The sequence below is a fragment of the Chelonia mydas genome, chromosome 1 (assembly GCF_015237465.2).
Source record: "Chelonia mydas isolate rCheMyd1 chromosome 1, rCheMyd1.pri.v2, whole genome shotgun sequence".
NCBI classification, from domain to species: domain Eukaryota; kingdom Metazoa; phylum Chordata; order Testudines; family Cheloniidae; genus Chelonia; species Chelonia mydas.
The window spans coordinates 336,752,794-336,770,205 of record NC_057849.1 but is presented as its reverse complement, the minus strand read 5'-3'; the positions used below and the strand labels follow the sequence as shown (position 1 = coordinate 336,770,205).

General features: G+C 47.1%; 1 protein-coding gene across 5 annotated transcripts in view; it reads right to left on the bottom strand.

Annotated features, from left to right (window-relative positions):
• SFMBT2 (Scm like with four mbt domains 2) overlaps positions 1-17,412 on the bottom strand; it is a 192,190-nt gene that overhangs the window by 160,860 nt on the left and 13,918 nt on the right. For all 5 annotated transcript variants that reach the window (XM_037889346.1, XM_043520689.1, XM_037889348.1 and 2 more), the window contains exon 2: positions 3,414-3,571. In XM_037889346.1, the coding sequence (XP_037745274.1) occupies positions 3,414-3,519 (106 nt within the window). In that variant the 5' untranslated portion in view covers positions 3,520-3,571. The remainder of the gene's footprint in view (positions 1-3,413; positions 3,572-17,412) is intronic.

The window sequence follows — 17,412 nt, the reverse complement described above, 5'->3', positions numbered from 1 at the left end:
CAGGTTTCTGAAATTGTATGGAGGGCCAGTTAGGGGAGGCTGTGCCTTTTCTGTCCTGGCCCCCACTCCCTATCTGACCCCCCCTCCCCTGCTTCTCGTCCCCTGACGGCCCCCCCTGGACTCCAGCCTCATTCACCACCACCACCCCTGTTCCCTGACGGCCCACTGGGGACCCCTACCCCATCCACCCCCCCTGCTCTCAGTCCCCTGACCGCCCACAGACCCCCCACCCCTAACTGCCCGCTGCCGCCCCATCCAACCCCCCTCTCCTTCCTGACTGCCCCCTCCAGGACCCCTGCCCCATCCAACCACCCCTTCTCCTTGACTGCTCCCAGACACCCCGCCCCTAACTTCCCCCCGCCACCCCATCCAACCCCACTCGCCTTCCTGACTGCCCCCCCCGGGACCCCTGCTCCCATTCAACCCCCCATTCCCCACCCTCTGACCACCCTGACCCCCATCCACACCCCCGGCCCCTGACCACTCCCCGACCGCCCCCGCCCCCAAACTCCCCTGCCCTCTATCCAGCCCCCCCCCGCCCCCTTATCGCGCTGCCTGGAGCACCGGTGGCTGGCGGCGCAGCTGCACCAGGACAGGCAGCTGCGCGGCGCAGCACAGAGCACCGGGTCAGGCCGGGCTCTGCAACTGCGCTGCCCCTGGAGCTCGCAGCTCCGCCTCCCACAGCATTACGCCGGCGGTGCAGTGAGCGGACGCTGCGGGGGAGGGGGAACAGCAGGGGAGGGTCCGGGGCGAGCCTCACGGGCCAGGAGCTCAGGGGCCGGACAGGACGGTCCCGCGGGCCGTAGTTTGCCCACCTCTGATGTACAGCCTCGGGGGAATGGTCATTTCATTCAGCAGGAGCGCAAGGAGAGTGCGGAACCTTTGGGGCCAGATTTGCAAAATTCTCGGCACCCAACAGCCCGCACTGAGACCACTCAAGGTTCTCAGTGCAAGCTAGCGGGGCACGGAGCTCATCTGAAAATCTGACCCTCCAACTGACATTTATAACTCAGTCTCATTTTATCATCCGTCAGCCTCATGGAAACGTCCGATTGTTGGGAAAAGGATTTAGTGTTATCAGCCACAGGACGAATACGACAATGTAAGACACACATATCAATCTGTTTGCAGAAGGCGAGCTGTACAACGCTGGTTATTATTTATTGTATGGATTACAGAAGCCCCAGGATTACCATCAGCTGAGCTCCAGTGTGTTAGGCACTACGTAAACCAGTGGTGTGCAAACTTTTCTAGTCGCTCCCCCCCACCCCCCGTAACGGATTCTGTCCATGCCTCCCCCTGCCTATTACCGCGCAGCCAAGCCTTCCTCAGCAGTGGAGCTTGGGCTGAACGCAGAGCTGGGGATGGGGGAGGAGCTAGGGCTAGAGGCGGAGCTGGTCTGGGGGACAGAGAGGGAATGAGGGCAAAGCTCGGCTGGCAGAGCGGGGGGCGGAGTGGGGCGGATCTTGCCTGGAAGTGAAGCTGGGCTTGGAGGCAGAGTAGGACTGGGAGCTGAACGGGGCTGGAGGCAAAGCAGGGCTGGAGGCATGGCACTCCCTTCCTGCCTTTCCGTGTGCTTTCCTTCCCCCCCCCCGGCCCCAACGTTCCTCCGTCCCCCTACAGTTTGGGGACCACTGATATAAACACATAGTTTTACTATGGGTATGTTTACATTACAACCAAAGGTGTGACTTCAGCATGTGTAGACACACCTGAACTAGTTTGTATCTAGCTAACCCAAGTAACAACAGCAGCTAAGCCTCGGCAGCATGAGGCCGGGACCCAGAGTATTTACTTGACTGGCTAAGCCCCTGCTGCTGCTGCCACATCACTGCTTTTTTTATTTGAGCTATCAAAATCAAAGCTAGCTCTGAGTACGTCTACACATGCTGCAGTCACACCTCTGACTACCGTGTGGACATATCCACAACCCCTGCCCTGCAGAGCTTACAGCCTAAACAGGGCGGGAGAAAAGGATACAACATGCAAGCAAAACACAGGGAATTGAGACACTAACTGGTAGCGACTGACCAAGGTCATAGAGAAGAACCAGTGGCAGAGCTGGCAACTGAACCCAGGAGTCCTGAGTCCCTGTCCAGAACCTTAATAGCAAGACCATCATCACTCCTAAGAACGAGCCTTCATCCTCCCAAGTTTGGAAAAAGAGAGCGATATAAACAGTTGTACTAATAGTTCTGTGACCGTGTATTAAATCGTTCAGGATGATTCACCACTGTGCAGAGAGCCAGAACGAAGTCTATGTGCCACTTAAACCTTATTTTGAGTAGTCAAGTGGAACTGAAATGCTGCACAGACCACATGCTGGTGCTCTGCACACCGTGGAGTTTCACCCCAAATGAGGCTGTATTCACAGATTCTGAGCTCACTTTGCAAAGCTTAATGAAAGATACTTATAGAGAATTGAATCGAATCTGTAAGGCTAAGATTATGTCACCGAGGTCAGGGAAGACATGGACTCTGCGACTTCCAGAGACCGCCATGACATTTTCCGCTTCAGCCCCAGGGCAGCGGGGCTGGAGCTGTAAGCTCCCGCAATCAGGGGCCTCCACAGCTCTCAGCCAACACCAGGGGACCTGGAGCTCTGAGCCACCACGGGTGTCGGGGGGACCCCTGCAGCCACAGGAGGACCCCAGAACTCCAAGCCACTGCGGGCAGCCGGGGGGACCCCGGAACCGTCAGCCACGGTGGCGACAGGTCCTGGATGCCACCTCTCCCATCCTATAGCAGGTCTTGGGCTCTCATCCCCCGGTCAGACCCATTTTATCACAGATATTTTTAATAAAAGTCATGGACAGGTCACGGGCTCCAACAAATTTTTGTTTCTTGCCTATGACCTGTCCCTGACTTTTACTACAAGTAACTATGACAAAATATTAACCTTATCTATAAGTCCTTGTGCCTCACTCATCATCATAGTCTACGAGCAACCTTCCAGTAGTGCATTAAACAACACGACTATTGGTCACATGACTACTGGTCCCACGTTTGTTCTCTCATCTTCTCCCCAGGGAGAGAAGCGCATGCAGCAGAGAAACACCCCTTAGCACCATATGAGAAATGTGTTGCAAGCTGTGGTAGCTGGAATGTTTTTTGTGGGGAAAAAAAAATCTCAATTAAAACACGCAAGACAAAAAAAATATCTAAAAAATGTTGATCAATCTAGCTGAACCAAATACAGGAAAAACTTCCAAACATATGTTTAAAATTTTGCTTTTCTTCCCCCAACATTTACAAAGGGTTGAAAAAACAAAGGAAACATTTGGTCAAAAGTTTTGCCGGTTTTTCCGCAAATCTTCAAATGTTGAATTTTGAAAAATTTCAACTTGCACGAGAAAATCTGTTTTATTGACTTAAACTTTAAAGTGAAACTGGCGTGGAAAACAAGAGCTCACCTGAATCAAACTGTTCTCTGTTCCCATTGGCTGGACTCTGACCCTTCTCCTGGGATAGATGTTGAGTCTCTTGCACGGCGGAAATCAAAGACATCCTAGTTTCCATTGCTCACAATGAAATGTCTTCCTTTCCTAATTCATCATGTAACAAAAATTTCCTGCAGGACAGTAAAAGAGAATAAATGAGCGGCCTATTTTGACCAAGTAAACACATTTCCCTAGCTCTTCTTAAAGATCCTCTTTTGAGTCACCTTGCATTTTGATTGTTGTAATTAATCTATGTACTTCTATGGCTTTTATCATTACAATATCAGAGCAACAGTGAATTTATCCTTTGAGATGGGGATGATAATACTTCTCTATTTACAGAGGAGTAACGGAGATTAAGGTCCAATCCAAAATCCACTGAAATCAATGGGATTCTTTCATTGATTTCAAAGGGCTTTTCATCAGTCTATTGGTGACTTGTTCAAGGTTATATAAGGAGTCTATGGCTGAACTAGGAATTGGACTCAGTACAGTGCCTTAACCACAAAACCCATCGTTCCACTGTTACATCTCTAATCTGTTCCCGAAGTTCTTCTGTATACTTGACCTTAACAGGGCCAAGTGCGGAAAAGCCGCATGGTCTAGTGCTGAGAGTAACGGGCTGTAAATCCAGACGCCTGGGTTCTTTTAAACCAAACTGCCACTGTGATGCTGAGCCGTGGCTCTGTCCCCTCACAATGCACCATCAAGTGCAGTTCAGCCAACCAGCTGATCTAAACCAGTGGTAAATCACCACAGCCCTGGAGCAAGTAGAATGCAGGGAAGGGTTTTGTGACAGAGAGGGGTTTCTCTGAGTCACCAGGCCTACCAGGGATGATGCATCTTGCACATCACCCTCTGCTCAGGGCTGTGCCTTAGAGGTACAATCTAGCACTTGGACTGTAAACTCTTTGGGGCAGAGGCTGTCTAATTATAGGTTTGTACAGGGCCCAGCAGAGTTGGACTTTGATCCTGATGGGAACTTTTGGGCATCACTGGAAGACAAACAGTAAATAGATTGTTGTTGGGGAAATGTCCTTATTGGCTTCTTTATCTATAAAGCGCCTAGTACACTTTGGGCACTAATATATATGTATATATGATCATTTCTCCACTTCATCTTTATTTCTCCTGACATGCAACTTGTTAATGAATGAGCTGCATTATACACCATGGCTATTTCAAACTCAGCTAACCTCAGAACATGTATATCTGTCATCCCCAGTGTACATTCTCTTTAAATTAACTATGAAACTAGAAGCGATCAGTCCATTGGAAGTCAAAAAACACTAATCCTTCAATAGAGAAGAGCTAGAATATTTCTGTAAATATAATTAATAAGAAATAGGATAAGTATCAGCTTTTTGCACGAAACTAATTTCGAGGGGAGGGAGAAAATGGTAGTTAAAGCTTTTATTTTTCCCTTGGTAGGTTCAGATATTTTTACATTCACCCTAACCAGACAGTAAGGGAAGGTAATCTGGGATTGGAAAAGCGATCAATTTAAAAGGTGCCAAATCAGTCATTTTAAATAGAACTCCAGGGTAACAATATAAATACGAAGCAGAGATAAATTACTCAGTAGTATCGTTAAATCTTGAGAAGTTCCCCATTATTTTGACAAGACAAAGATATGAGCTAATGTGAAGTTTAAGGCGTCTGCTCAGACAGTGGTAGTGTTTATACTGGCACATAGCAAATAACAGTTTCTGTTAAAAGAAATGTTGTTAAGGAATGTTAGGCTCTGATCCGTTAGAAGGACTCATCTGCATCCCAACCAAGTCAGCAGAGTTCTGCATCAGTGGATAAGACTGCAGAATTGGCTTAAGCTTTTATAAATAAGAGATGTTGAACAAAGCAACAGAGGAAGAAAAATGTTTTCACTATTATGGGGGTTTTTTTTGTTTTTTTAAAACATGTCAGTAAAAACAGTCTTGATCTGGATTTAAACAGGCATTGTGGCAGCTGTGGGAGGAAGAAATCTGGTCCAAAACCCGCTGAAATCAATGGGAGATTTTCCATTGAGTGCGCTTCGGAGCAGGTCCAAGAAACAGAAAGTGAAAAGTCCATGACACTGCTGAGTGTATTTTCATTGTCCAAGAGGAGCAAAATGAACAGAGGCAAAGTAAATGGTCACCAGCGGCAAAGTTTGGATATGAACTTCCCTACATTCTGGAGAGGTGGACGCAGCATTTTTGTTTTGGGCTCATCAGGTCAACACATATAAATGGTCAAGAGAAATTCAAAGGGATTTTGTTTAAACGTAGTCTTTACGTATTTTTACGTTACTAAGGAACACAGTTTTAAAAAAATAAAAGATGATACTGTGCCATGTACCTCGAAGAAGATGCTTATAAAGTGTGACCCGGTAATTGTCTATGGCCAATCTTTTCTTGTTGGGAATGGTTACAAGATTATAATTTATTACAAAAGAACATTTAAAGCATCTTCCCAGTATGATCTGAAAATAAGCCCAAACTCTGTAAAATTTTCTCTTCAGCGAACCAAAGATGCTCAGGTATTGCTCTGAGCATTCGCGTTTACATAACTGGCTTTCAGTGAAAGCTGACCGTAGCAGGGTGGGGCTGAAAGGGCTTGAAACCAGCCCCGGGAGAGGGCTGGGGCTGCGAGAGGACTGCTGCTGAGGAAAGCAGCAAGCCTTGGCTGATTGGGGAAGCAGCCACAGCTGGGCCACGCCCCAATCAGGGCGCAGCTGGGCCCTATAAAAGGCTGTGAGCCAGGCCCTCAGGCAGCCTCTCTCTGACTGTAGAGAGGGAAGGACCTGGCTGCCTGAGCAAGCTACCCGAGTAGCGCAGTGCTGGGGGAAGGCAAAAGGAGCTGGGGAGCTCCTGTCTGGAAACCTCCACACGCTGCAGGGCCTAAACAGGTTCTGGAGCTGCGAAGGGGCAGTAGGTCCTAACCCCCCCCCTTGCCTATGATGACTGGCTCTTATACTGCAGTCTGCCCCAGGGAGCAGGGGCTAAATGATGACTGGCAGTAGCTGCTGAGGCAAGGTGGGATTAGGGGGTTGGGGGTTCCTTGGGGAAGGGAGACCCTGGAAGTGGGGGATACTGCAGGGGTAGAACTCCCCCCCCCCCTCAGATAAAGGGGCACTGGGGGTTGGGGAGGGACCCGGGGGCCAGTATCGGTGGGACACTGGCAGAGGGCGTTCTGGAGCTGGTAAAAAGAGCTAATTCCCGGACAGCCAGCAGGAGGCGCCGCTGGGTGAGTCTGGCGCCGCCGTTACACTGACTTAGGCTGTTTGTTAATAAACAGAGAAATTATTTGGATCAGAACAGCACCTAGAGGCTCCAACCAAGATCAGGGACACATTGCACTAGGCACAATGGGATTAAAAAAACCCCAAACACAGTACCTTCCCTAACGAGCTGACAATCTAGACCGACAAGACAAGCAGGGTATGTCTACGCCCAGGCCAGCCGACCCGAGCTCTCGAGGCTCCAGTTGTGGAGCAGTTTCATTGTCACGCAGGCTCCTGCGCTCAGGTTGAGGCCGGGGCGCTAGGACCCTGCCAGGTGGGAGGGTCCCAGAGCTTAGGATGCGGCTTGGAAGCCTACACAGCTATGAAACAGCCCTGCAGACCAAGCCCAAGTCGGCTGGCATGGGCCAGCTGCGGGTTTTTCTTAGCCTTTGTGGGTACGTCTACACAGCATAGATGGGAGGGGGGAAGCAGCACAGAAACTTGCCCAATGTCACACCCCAGGTCAGTGGTAGAACCCAGGTCGCCCTAGTCCAGTGCCCTATATACTGACCACACGGCTTCATAGTGATTGCTGTTAATTGTTATTATTTAGATTTAATAATACTAGTTCCTGGATAGAAGAGAAACACACAACCCCTGCCCTGAAGGCAATCTAAAGCCCCAATTCTTCAAAGTGACGTGCAACGTCAAGACCCCCGAACCCTTGCAAAGCTGAAGTCAAAGAAATTTTGCACAGCTGCAGGGGTCCAGCTGTGCAGAGCTGAGTCCATGATCAGGGTTAAATTGTAGATATGATGCTCCAAGTAACAAACAGCAGGGAATGGACAGGTTTGGAAAGACAATGATAAAATCACTCAGTGATTCTATCTAGGTACTTGTATGACACACACCCCCAATAATATCTATGCACATCTCAGTGATTCAGTTAAAGAGGAGATTCATAGGTAATGAAGCTGCTAACAAACTAGCCTGTTCCATCTTCCCCGTTGGAAGGGCCCTCTATGGGACCTGGGGTTTAGGAAGCAGGGAATACTGCTGTAGAGGTCTAGCTGTCCCGCACCCCATGGGGAGGCAGAGACCCACATGTGAAGGGCATGATTTAATTAGTCTGACAAAAACACATGCCCTTATTCTTCAGTGTTCCCAACGCTTGCAATCTTTGGCATTATGATTGATGCCCCAGCTCCTGGAGTGATGTGAATAAGTGAAAATCTCAGCTTTCATTTAACTAACAAACAAACAAACAAACAAAAAACCCTTAGCGTTGCAGAGAAAATGTGACTCAAGCACCCCATAAAAATAAAAAAACAGAAGAAAAAAAAAATCAAGGTTTTTAAACCTGATGATTTTGATGGGGGGGGCCTCTCTCCTAATTTTTGGCCGGTGCAGTTGGCAATACGGATTCTTCAACAGCTCAAAGTCAATGAGACACTTCCCCTCCTAGCTAACTCCTGCTCATGCTTAATTTGGCATCTAATCCCATTCACAGGCAGCAAAAGAAATCGAATAAAAAATAATCTATTCCCCTTGGTTGTTTCTTCCCACTGCCAGCAGACCTGCAACTGCACTTTTGCCTCTAATCTCTTGCGTTGTAGTCTCTATCAATATTGGCTCTTTGCATAAAACAAGACAGCACCTAGAGTTTCACCATTTTAAATTCCTCCTTTTGTCAACTCCAGCTCATTCTTCCTTTTTTATAATCCATAGGGCAGGGTTCTCCTCTCAGATCCCCAAACGTGACTCCCTTCACTCCTCACGCAGGTTCCTCATTCCCCCACGTTCCTTTGGTGACAGCCTCTCCTTGATCCTTTAAAATTATTTACATCAAAATGCAGAACCACGGAACAGAGGTCACAGAAAGAGTCCTTCACAATGGACAAAAGAATTCTACAGCATGGTAAGCTTCCTGCAGGAGTCATTTCTGGGGGTCATTGTCACACCAGCGTACCCCTCAATTGGGCCTTGGGTGGCTTGAGAAGTAACACTCCCACTGACTTCACAAGATCCTGGTTACTCTGGCAACCGACAGGGACCTTACAGGGGATGGAACCAGCCCCCACCCCCAATAATATCCCTGTTCAGGGGGGTCTCCCCAGCTAATGTAAAGACTTTATGCCAGCCTTGCTCCCAGGTCCTGGTGTAGGGGGCTGATCGGGGGCATGCTAGGAGAGGTAGGGAGTGAGTCAGGGATGGATCGGGGGCATGGTCAGATGGCTGTTCTCTCTGCAGAGGGCTATGGGAAACGGAGCACACATTACAGGGAGCACACATTACAGGGAGCACAAAGACAACTTACCGCCACCTTTTCCTTTCTCCCTGCCACAGCCGGTTTTGCCTCAAGTGCGTGAACAGAGGAACTGAGTTTCAAACCCTTGGATTTCTAATCCCATGATGTTTTTTGGTGTGGGGGAGGGGTGGAATTGAACCTTGGAAAGTGGTACCACCTATCATATGGAAAACAAAATTGCATCCACCAGAGTTCACTGGGGGCATAGAACTGTAGTTTCGGTTCAAGCCCATATCGAAAGCTGTGATTTATAATCTGTAAATTTTAGATGTAACCTTGACAGCTTTTAAACCTTTCGAACTCCAAGTGCTAAAGCTCCATTTCAAAGCGAGAGAGGAAACTGCTTTGGACTAGTTGGCCAAACAATTAGGTAACTGAAATTACAAGTGACAGCCCTCCAGGGACAAAGAGGCAGAAAAGGCCATCCAGCACAGGACTATGCAGGCATACCTTTTTAAATACCACTGCAGAGCTGGCACGGTCATGCCAGCTGACTCCGGCTCTCCTGCCATTCCAGAATACATCCTCCTATGACTTCACAGCTACCATGGATCTCACTGTTCTATGGAACTAGTCCAGAAGGCCTCCAGACTACACGTGGCAGGGCTTTTTAGCCTTAGGCACAATGAGAGCAGCTGTGGTTGAGTAGCCTAAGCACACGACTGGAAGTGGGTTTGAGTCCTGACTCTACCACTGACTTGCCATGGGACTTGGTGCAATTCATTAAACCACTATGTGCCTCAGTTTCCCCATCTGTAACATGGGGATAATGATGCTCTCCTATCTTTATAAAGCCATTTAGAACAAGTGGAAAGGGATGTAAGTGCAAAGTCATTACCTTGAAAGATTTTATATTCCAAAAGGCATTACGATGTATAAAAACCACTCTGGTGGCCGTGATGAGATGGAGAATTCTGTGGTTTGACAGCAGGACAGGAACGGCTCTGAATTTTCCTGGATGGTGTCACAGGCTGAGCTGGCCTTTTAACATTGGGCTGGGTCTCAGCCCCAGCGGTACCAGCTTTAGAGCCCAAGGGTCACATGCCAGGGACAGCATGTGACGAAGACAGACCTGCTGGGAGCCACCAGGCCAGGAGGGAATTTTTAGGAGAGGCAGGAGTTAGGCTGCGTGGCCCACAAGGGAACAATACCACACCACAGACTGCTTCTGACACTTGCCTCAGAGAATAACTTGATTAAACCAAAAGCCTTGGCAAGATACCATAATACCACCTCGCTCTTAAGCGCTTTTCACTAGTCGAGCTCAAAGTGCTTTCCAGCAGAGTACCCCGATCCTCATTTTACACAGGGGGAAACTGTGGCACATAGAGGTGAAGAGATTTACCCAAGGGCATCCAGGAGACTCGCCGCAGAGCGAGGAGCATACCCCTGGTCTCCTGAGCCCCAGTTCGGTGTGCTCACCACAAGGCCATACAGCCTCCTACAAAAAATAAAGTTTTTGCTCTGCCCTGCACGGGCTACAATTCTCACAGGCTTTTTCCTCTCACTTCTCTCAGCCCTTGTGGGACCCTGTCCTGACCCAGGAGTCTCTACTCCCTGTAGTGCTCCTGCTGGTCTTTATAAGGACCAGGTGCTCCTCAGGCAATCAGCCAGCCTCACAGCCTTCACTGGGAGGCAGCTGTTTAGTCATAGGTGGGGCTGGGCCCCATCTCTCCTTAAAGGAGCCAGTCACCCCATGACAGACTGGTGCTATTAATTACGTGGCTTTATGGAGCTCTTGGACATGGCAGTTTCGACGGCCAAGTGCAGGTACACAATGGGCTTGTGGATCGTGCACAGAAGTACCATGTTCTGCTAAATATGCTAAAATACTATCTGGACTGGACATGCTAAAACAATGGCTGCTGGCCTCAGTGAGGAGGCGGTGTTGTGTTGGGCGGGATGGGAGCTCCAAATGTGCAGCAGGAGACAGCAGATCCCAGAATGTAATGCTCCTTCATGACCCCAAAGACAGTTAAGTTCCATTGTGATCAAAACAGCCTAGCCCGCGGCAATGGCAGGGTGCAGTGCTTCATCCATAGGTCAGCACGCTCAGATACAGGAGAGGGCAGCTCCCAAAGTGCAGTGCTCTGCTGTGACCCAAACAGCCCAGCTGGGAGAGAGGGCAGCTCCCAGTACGCAATGCTCCTTACTGATCCAAGCCGTGTGTCCCACAGAGAGAGCAGGTTCCAGCAGAGGATACTTGATCATGACACAAGCCTCCTAGTCCACGCAGATGACAGCTCTCAGGAGGCATCGTTGCCCTGTGAACTGAGTGACAGGGCAGGATGCAGCATGCAAGGGTCTGTCAGGGTCTAAGCAACCTGCTCCAGAGATCTGGCGGATCGTACACAGCGCCACAGCCAGCCCCTTGGAGACCCCAAGTCTTCACATGTTACGTGACAGCTTGAGCAGAGCAGCCTGGTTCAGAGACAACAGGCTAGTTCTAGCACAAAATCCACAGGACCCTTTTCAAGGGCCCTGGAAAGCTTTCAGCGCTACACGGCACTGACACTGGTTGCTTGTGAGCACCAAGCTGCTCAGCTCAAGATGGCACCTTGCACGCTTGAACTTGTCTTCTCTGCTAGTGGCACATCACAGCAAGTGCAATCGGCTGCGTTTTGTGAAGATCAGGTGTCCCCCCCCGCCCCTCCACTGGCTGGGGTCAAGGGACCAACGTTCCCTTTGCAGTCTCAAAGGGCATGTCCGCACGGCACACTAAGCCCAGGCTCTGACTCAGCTTTGAGCCCAAGCCCCACTTCTGTGCACACACAAATCAGTCTGACTCAGGTCAGCAAGCACCCAAGGCCCTGGTCCTAGGACTTCCTAGCGGGGTAGGTCAGAGCCTGAGTCCCGCTGCGGATGCAGTTCAAGCCACAGACCTCAGTCAGAAGGTCTGCGTAGTGCAATATGGACGCGTTAGCACAGCTGAGACACCCAGGTCCAGCAATTGTAAATGCTGGTTTACAATGCAGTAAAGATGCTCGAGCACCAAGTCCACAAGCCCAGGTCCCACACACCTGGGCTTTATGCATCCGATGAAGTGAGCTGTAGCTCACGAAAGCTGATGCTCAAATAAATTGGTTAGTCTCTAAGGTGCCACAAGTCCTCCTTTTCTTTTTGCGAATACAGACTAACACGGCTGCTACTCTGAAACCTGTGGACATACCCTAAGTCTGGGCATGGTCCTTCTCTTAACTCTTCAGATTACCCGAGTGCAGTGAACAAGTCTATCAGGGAAATCCCATCAAATGGGTCACATTCTCCCCACCTTTGGCAAGTCATCCCGCTGAGTGTTTATGGGATGACGTGCTTGAATAAGGCAAGTAGCTTGCAGCTCAGAGTGAAATCTGACAATCTAGGTCGAGGCAGCTTCTCGATAACCCCTCACTTTTAAAGGATCAGCATGGTACAGTGCTTACCCCCTCTCTAAGCCTCTGCACTGTGCAAATGGAGCATCATTCAGAAGCACTAATGCACACATTAAAAACCAGCCTCCCACCTTCAAGAGAAGGAGCCTGGCTCTCTTTTTCGACAAAGTACCAGTTGGAAACCTCTTAAGGAATAAGAACCTCTTTTTACGAATACAGACTAACACGGCTGTTACTCTGAAACCTCTCTTAAGGATCATTTCTTCAACATTTCCATCCTTTTAAAAATTAAAGGCTCTAAGCAGAGCCCTTCAACAACTGTTCTCGTTTATGTCCCGTGATCGTTTCCTTGTGACATTGAACACTCTGCAAGATTTGATTAAGGGCAAATAACTACTTGGAAAGTGCTGTGGTGGTTCAAAAATATTCCCAGAAGAGATCCATATTAATCCGGAGAACCAGAAGTGCTCCCCAAATTATAGGGCTGATCCTGCCCACATTGACGGAAATGGGATTGAGTATACAATGTACAAATAAATCTATATGGGGTTTGATGACGCCCAGAGCCTTGATTTCAATGGGAACAGATCTATCCCACTAGAAACTTACACTATGCTTAACACCACAATACAGTACTGAATACAATATAAATATAGAGAGTAGATCAGTGATACTAAGACTGAGGCTTGCGAGCTGCAAGTGGCTCTTTAATGTGTCACTCTTTGCAGCACATGGTATTAAAACCCGGTGTGATTTAATTATTAACCAATCAGGAGGCTTTTACTATGCTATTAACCAATTGTAGTTAATAAAATAATAATACTTGGTCAGTCATTCTGCTGTGAGAATAATGTATATATAGTAATGAAACAAAGACTTCCCACGACTGGGGTTCTTTTGGGTAAGGCTGACCACTAATTTGGCTCCTGAACCATTGAGGTCTGAGTATCACTGGATAAGATAATATTTAGACAGATAAAATTAGATACAGTAATATCTCTTATTAGTTCAACTAACTTGTTTACAAAGAGCAAGCTGCACACTATTAGAAAAAGTTAGATAGCTTGGATAATCTAATTGGATCTGGTCTATGTATTTATGTTGTACTGTTCCACTCATGGTGAGCCTGACACAGCACCTAGAATGATAGGTCCTGCCCTTCCACCTCCCGAAGCCAGGGGCAAAGCCATAAAGATTCAATTGCAAATTATGAACTTAATGCCAAAAAGCTGCCATTGACATCGCTGAGGGTAGGATCAGGTCTGGCATGTGCAGTATCTTATAGTTCCCCAGACTGAACTGGATGTTTGGGATTAGTGAGATTCAGGACTATTGCGATTGCTCCCTGGCCGTTTCCAAGTATTTTCTAAGGCAGTGGTTCTCAGCCAGGGGTCCAGGGCCTGCGAGCAGGTTTTACGGGGTCCGCCAAGTATGACCCATGTTACGCTCCCAGGGCAGAAAGCCAAAGCCCCGCCACGCAGGGCTGAAGCCTGAGCAACTTAGCTTCGCAAGGCCCCCCTGTGGCATAGGGTCCTGGGCAACTGCCCTGCTTGCTACCCCCGGCTTTTATATGCAGAAGAACAGTTGTGGCACAGCTGGGCCGTGGCGTTTGTATAGCATGTTGGGGGGGGGCTCAGAAAGAAAAAGGGGGAGGGATAGCTCAGTGGTTTGAGCATTGGCCTGCTAAACCCAGGGTTGTGAGTTCAATCCTTGAGGGGGCCATTTAGGGATCTGGGGCAAAAATTGGAGATTGGTCCTGCTTTGAGCAGGGGGTTGGACTAGATGACCTCCTGAGGTCCCTTCCAACCCTGATATTCTGTGATTCTAAGGTTGAGACCCCCCTGTTCTAAGGGACCAATCCTGCATTTCTTACAAATCACAAAGGCCTGGATCCACAAGATGCCAGACTTTGACACCTAAGTCCCATTTTTAGGTACCACAAAACTCCCATCTGGCTGCCAACTCTCCTTGTAGGTGCCAAAAGTCACTCATCTTTGAAGTTTTTGCAGTAAAAGTCCTCACAGTGCCTATGTTTCTGCCTCTAAGCATGCACTCTGCTGCTTCCCTCTATCTGCCCGGATGCCTACGACCCACCTAAGCCCCAAAGTGATCCATAAACCGGAGGGAAGACCAGCGTCTGCAAGCCTAGGTCACCCGTGGGGCCCAATCCTGCAGGTATGCCTAACGCCACACAAAACAGCTGGGTGGGAGGGAGAATTCCCTTACAACTTTTAGCCTAGCAGTTCGGATATTCACTCTGGCTGTGGGAGACCCTGGTCCAAGTCCCCCTGCTGAAAAAGGATTTGAACACCCATGCGCCATCTCTCAGGCGAGTGCCCTAATCACTGGGCTATGGGGCATTCCAACGTTGGCCTTCCTCAATCTCTCCCACTGAATTTATTCCACTTTAAGTAATTGAATATTTAAATAATTATTGAGCCAGAGAGAGAGTGAGAAGGGCTCTCCAGCCCCATATGCGAGTTAGGCAGAGGAGTGCCTATCTTCCCTGTTTTCTGGATTGCTAGTAGAGCTGGGTGCCTCTCTGCAACTCAGAATTCAGCATCAATCTCGGAGAGGGGAGGGGCTCAGCACACCCCCCTCTTATTGGCATCTCCCATTGGCTTGCTTAGGTGGCTCCCTGCCTAACATGTTGGCTTAGTGAATCACGTTCCAAGGTGCTATCTCTCCCCATTCATTGTATAGGCACCTATGCTCCCTAACTCAGACTTTGAGGATCACAGTGCTGTTCCAGTAATCTATGAGGCACCTAAGTCCCTTCTGTGGACCTGGGCCAACTGACTTCAGGGGGTCTTCCTGGCGTGCAAGGAGAGCTTGATTCTGCCCTCCGTGCCCACTGACGGCGCCGAAGGATCACTGCCTTTCAGAATGCAAGACTGGGCCCTAAAATGACAAAGGATGATTCTCTTTTTATTAACTGACAGCAGGGTGGATTTGTATAGTGTCTACCTTCTAAAAATGAAACCTACATCTATCTCTGAGTTGTGAAGAATATGTATTAAGGTTATAACAACCAACAAGACTGCACTTTTATGTAGAAAACTATGATTTAAATCACGAGTCAGGAAGACTCGATTTAATCATAGTTTTCTACATATTCTTCACAACTCAGAGATAGATGTAGGTTTCATTTTTAGAAGTTACACACTATACATTTTTAAAGTGATTTATTTTGAAAACTTTTCAGATGAGTTTTACAGCTATATCAGAAAATGAACGATTGGTTATTTCATTTACCAAAGGTAATTGAAGCAGATATTTATGAAGTCATTGGGAGGTGAACTATCTCCAATTCAACAGGTTAATCATTAATATTTGGAGGATTTTCTTGCCATGCTGTATTAGGAGAAGAAGAACATTTAAATTGTTTTATTTAACTAAAACAACAATGTTATGTATTCTGGATTTTTTTTCTTCGACAGCAAACATGTAATAATATTTTAACAAAACAAGCATATAAATTTTTGAATTTAATTCAACATTCAAGTTTTTTTAAAATCAGGTTTGTTTTTGTTAAAATTGTTTTTAACTAAAATAGTTAAATGAATTTTTTTTAAAAACAAAACAAAAATCAAATCGACTATGTCAGCCAGGTCAACATGAGAAACTTAAAGTATTGGCTTCTGCAGCTAACTCTGTTGTCTTCACCTTCATTTTCCTGTTTGTTCATAATCTGGAAAAGAAAAACAAGCTTTCCTGCTTTTTCAGGTCCCAAACGACTTCTCAATTTGGAATGAATTAGTCCAAAGGCAGAAAATATTCTTTCTACACCGGCAGAAGAAGCTACTGCTGTTAAAAGTGAGATTATCACTTCAACGGTCTCTGAATCCAAGTGCTTAAGTGATTTCCACCAGTTCACTGGTGTGACTTTCTTTAAAACATCATCAGCAAACATATATTTCTTGAATGGTTCTTATTCCCAAACTGGCTCTCTTTTATGGCCTGCTGCCATTATAGGTTTTCCCTTCTAGTGAGAGAATGGTCTGGTAGCTCTCAAATCAATGAACGCTACACTCAGAAAGACCTCAAGACTTCTGGAATATGCTGCTCAAACAGTTTCACTTTTGTTTCTACTGCCTGTCCCTCCCTTCTCACATTTATCTCCAGACGTCTTCTTCTTGTCCAGATCTATTCCGTCCCCAACAACCTTCTATTCATTAAAAGAAAAGGAGTACTTGTGGTACAAGTACTCCTTTTCTTTTTGCGAAAACAGACTAACACAGCTGCTACTCTGAAACCTTCTATTCTTTGAACTTTTTGAAGCTCCGCACTTTTAGAGAGGGGTAAGGGATTGACTCTGTACACAAATTTGCAGAGGGACAATAGGGTTGAGATCTGTTATTTCTCACCTCTATATATTTATTTATTTAAAAACATTTTTGCTGTTAACAAGCATGTTATCTCTGGAGACACAAATCCACAGTCTGAGAACTGCAAAACTAAGCATCTCTGATGGTATCTTCTAGACTGAGCACTGAGTCCCATTGGGTAGATAGAAAGATTAGCCTAAATAATCTATACAGACGCCCCTGGAATCCCATAAAATTGGGTCCCTAATCCATGAACTACTGGAACTCATTTACAAAACTTTTCTTAAACATTACATGAATATATTGTCTTATGCTATAGAATTACAATTTATAATCCCTATTCCATGATGAGATATATTTGAGCTATAATGTATCGTAATTAAAACTATCTTTAGATGGGTTTTTTTCCTCAAAAAGCATTTTATCAAAATAATCCGATTTAAATAAAAAAAAATCAATGATTTAAAAAAAAAATCTGATTTTTATCCACCCTGACTGACAGTTAAATAGACTGATTCTCCACTGCCTTCCTCCTAAATTAACGAGACAGGGTTGGTCATATCTTTTATTGGACCAATATCTCTTGGTGAAAGGCACAAGCTTTCGAGCCACACAGAGCTCTTCTTCAGGTTTGGGAAAGATACTCCCAGCATCGTGGCAAAATGCAAGGTGGACCAGTTTGTTTAGCATAACTAGTTACAATATATTGTAAGAGACCATTCAAGACAGAGTGGCCTGTTAACACTTCTGCAGTCAGAGGACA